Here is a 2,500-nt window from a genome sequence, read left to right as displayed (position 1 = left end):
TACAAATACAATAAGGTCCGGATATTTATACAATTCATCTAATTATTCTTTGTGGTACAATACTTTAGTAGATTTCGCTTTATTTATTATCATTTAGTTTAGTTTTAATTTATGAAATTTCAATAAAATAAGGAGTCTTTATGTCGCGTTACAGAGGGCCTCGTTTCAAAAAAATACGCCGTCTGGGGGCTTTACCGGGACTAACTAGTAAAAGGCCTAAAGCCGGAAGCGATCTTAGAAACCAATCACGTTCCAGTAAAAAATCTCAATATCGTATTCGTTTAGAAGAAAAACAAAAATTGCGTTTTCATTATGGTCTTACAGAACGACAATTACTTAAATACGTTCGTATTGCCGGAAAAGCCAAAGGGTCAACAGGTCAGGTTTTACTACAATTACTTGAAATGCGTTTGGATAACATCCTTTTTCGATTGGGTATGGCTTCAACTATTCCCCAAGCCCGCCAATTAGTTAACCATAGACATATTTTAGTTAATGGTCGTATAGTAGATATACCAAGTTATCGCTGCAAACCCCACGATATTATTACAGCGAGGGATGAACAAAAATCTAGAGCTCTGATTCAAAATTATCTTGATTCATCCCCCCGCGAGGAATTGCCAAAACATTTGACCCTTCAACCATTCCAATATAAAGGATTAGTCAATCAAATAATAGATAGTCAATGGGTCGGTTTGAAAATAAATGAATTGCTGGTTGTAGAATATTATTCTCGTCAGACTTAAACCTAATTAAAATAAAACAATAAAACAAGGGTTCGGACAATTTTTCCCTTTTCGCCTAAGCAAAAAGACCCACCAAAGTAAGGAGTTTGATACGGGGATTTTTCTCCCATTCATGGATCACGGATCGGTAGGGAGATTCTCATTCCCTGTTGTCTACTCTTTCCAGTATTTTATTTTCTGTACTGCGGAACATAGGAATAAAGAATCTATATCAAAATAAAAGAAAGGTCTAACTTAACCGTTGGAATAATGGTATCCATTGTTATTTGCTTTGATACATTGCTGTTAATAAGATTGGTGAATTAGGTGAAAGGTACGGAAAGAGAGGGATTCGAACCCTCGGTAAACAAAAGCCTACATAGCAGTTCCAATGCTACGCCTTGAACCACTCGGCCATCTCTCCTACATAATGATTATGGCCCAGAAACCGAGTGAATAGTGAGTCATTCATATTAGATTTTTTGATAGGTACGTACAGTCAATTCTAACTATAAAAAAATATAGAAAACTTTTCATCAAAGAAAAACCCTTCCTTCAAGGGGGGGATAAAAATAATTTTTTTTTGTGAAAAACTGTTAAAAAAAGATATATATCTATTCATTTCATTCTTGCGAAGACGGCGCTCCCATCTTTTTCCAATAGTTATTCTTTTTACTTACAATATTTATACCAAATTAAATCAATGAATTAGAACGAATCAATTGATCTATTTTTTTTTTATTTTTATGTTATTTCGTACTGTACAATTTCTTTGTTTGTGGGATCATTTTCCCACAAGAGGTAAGTAAAAGAAATTATAGAATGGATTGCTACCTATGCCCAGATCTCGGATAAATGGAAATTTTATTGATAAGACCTTTTCAATTGTAGCCAATATCTTATTACGAATAATTCCGACAACTTCAGGAGAAAAAGAGGCATTCACCTATTACAGAGATGGTGCGATTTGATGTTTTTTTCTTTACCGATTTCAGTCTTCGGAGAAAGATACATTATTTGGGAGAGAAATAAAAAGATTATTGAAATAAATCTACGCTTATTGTGAAGGTGAAGTTTGTAAATAAAACAATTCCTTCTGTCGTGTATCCCCGATTAATGCAGCCTCAGATGCTTCAATTTTAGATTCTAGTATTGAGCGAAAGGTTACACCTATGGGTTAGGTCAACCCTACTTCACTAGTACCAATAGGCAGCATAGGGAAAGAAGCACTACGCCTAGGAATCAACAATACGAAAACTTTGTTATAAATTATACCTTTTCTTTATCGGAATCGGGATTAACAAGAATGGTTGGTACAACAAATATCCATCTCGTTCGTATTTTGGATACCCGTATAACCATCGAAGACTGTTGAAGTGACTAATTCCCGGAAATTAAGGGGTGTTAAGAACAAAGAAATTGTTAGAGTTATCATTTTTATTTAGTACCAAGATACTTGATGTTAAGAAAAGATCTTTTACAGGAAGGTTGGTTAGAGATTTCTTGTAAAAACACTAGCCCCGTTCGGTTCATAATGAAATTATTTCAATCTTTTTTGATGATTCCATGTATTATTCTCATTATGCACATAAAAAGGGAGGAGCCGTATGAGATGAAAATCTCACGTACGGTTCTGGAACGGAGATTCTTTGAATCGAAGACGACCGCAACGGATGTCGGCTCAATCCGAAGGAAATTATGCGGAAGCTTTACAGAATTATTATGAAGCTATGCGACTAGAAATTGATCCCTATGATAGAAGTTATATACTCTAT

General features: G+C 34.7%; 2 protein-coding genes and 1 non-coding gene across 3 annotated transcripts in view; 2 read left to right on the top strand and 1 right to left on the bottom strand. All coding sequences in view use genetic code 11, as the record gives it.

The window, feature by feature from the left end:
- Window positions 1-140: 140 nt before the first annotated feature.
- Window positions 141-746, top strand: rps4 (ribosomal protein S4). Its single transcript has one exon. The coding sequence runs from the start codon at window positions 141-143 to the stop codon at window positions 744-746; it is 606 nt and encodes a 201-aa protein (YP_009318161.1).
- Window positions 747-1,062: 316 nt separating this feature from the next.
- Window positions 1,063-1,149, bottom strand: trnS-GGA. The gene has a single exon. It is a non-coding gene; the product is annotated as a tRNA-Ser (tRNA).
- Window positions 1,150-1,561: 412 nt separating this feature from the next.
- Window positions 1,562-2,500, top strand: part of ycf3 (photosystem I assembly protein Ycf3) — a 1,993-nt gene continuing 1,054 nt past the window's right edge. The window contains exons 1-2 of the mRNA in view: window positions 1,562-1,688; window positions 2,397-2,500. The exon at window positions 2,397-2,500 is cut by the window's right edge and continues 126 nt beyond it. Of these exons, the coding sequence (YP_009318160.1) occupies window positions 1,562-1,688; window positions 2,397-2,500 (231 nt within the window). The remainder of the gene's footprint in view (window positions 1,689-2,396) is intronic.

This window comes from Corylus avellana, chloroplast (genome assembly GCF_901000735.1).
Source record: "Corylus avellana chloroplast, complete genome".
Classification (NCBI taxonomy): domain Eukaryota; kingdom Viridiplantae; phylum Streptophyta; class Magnoliopsida; order Fagales; family Betulaceae; genus Corylus; species Corylus avellana.
Note: the sequence above shows the minus strand (reverse complement) of the source record. Positions and strands in the feature narration are given on the sequence as shown.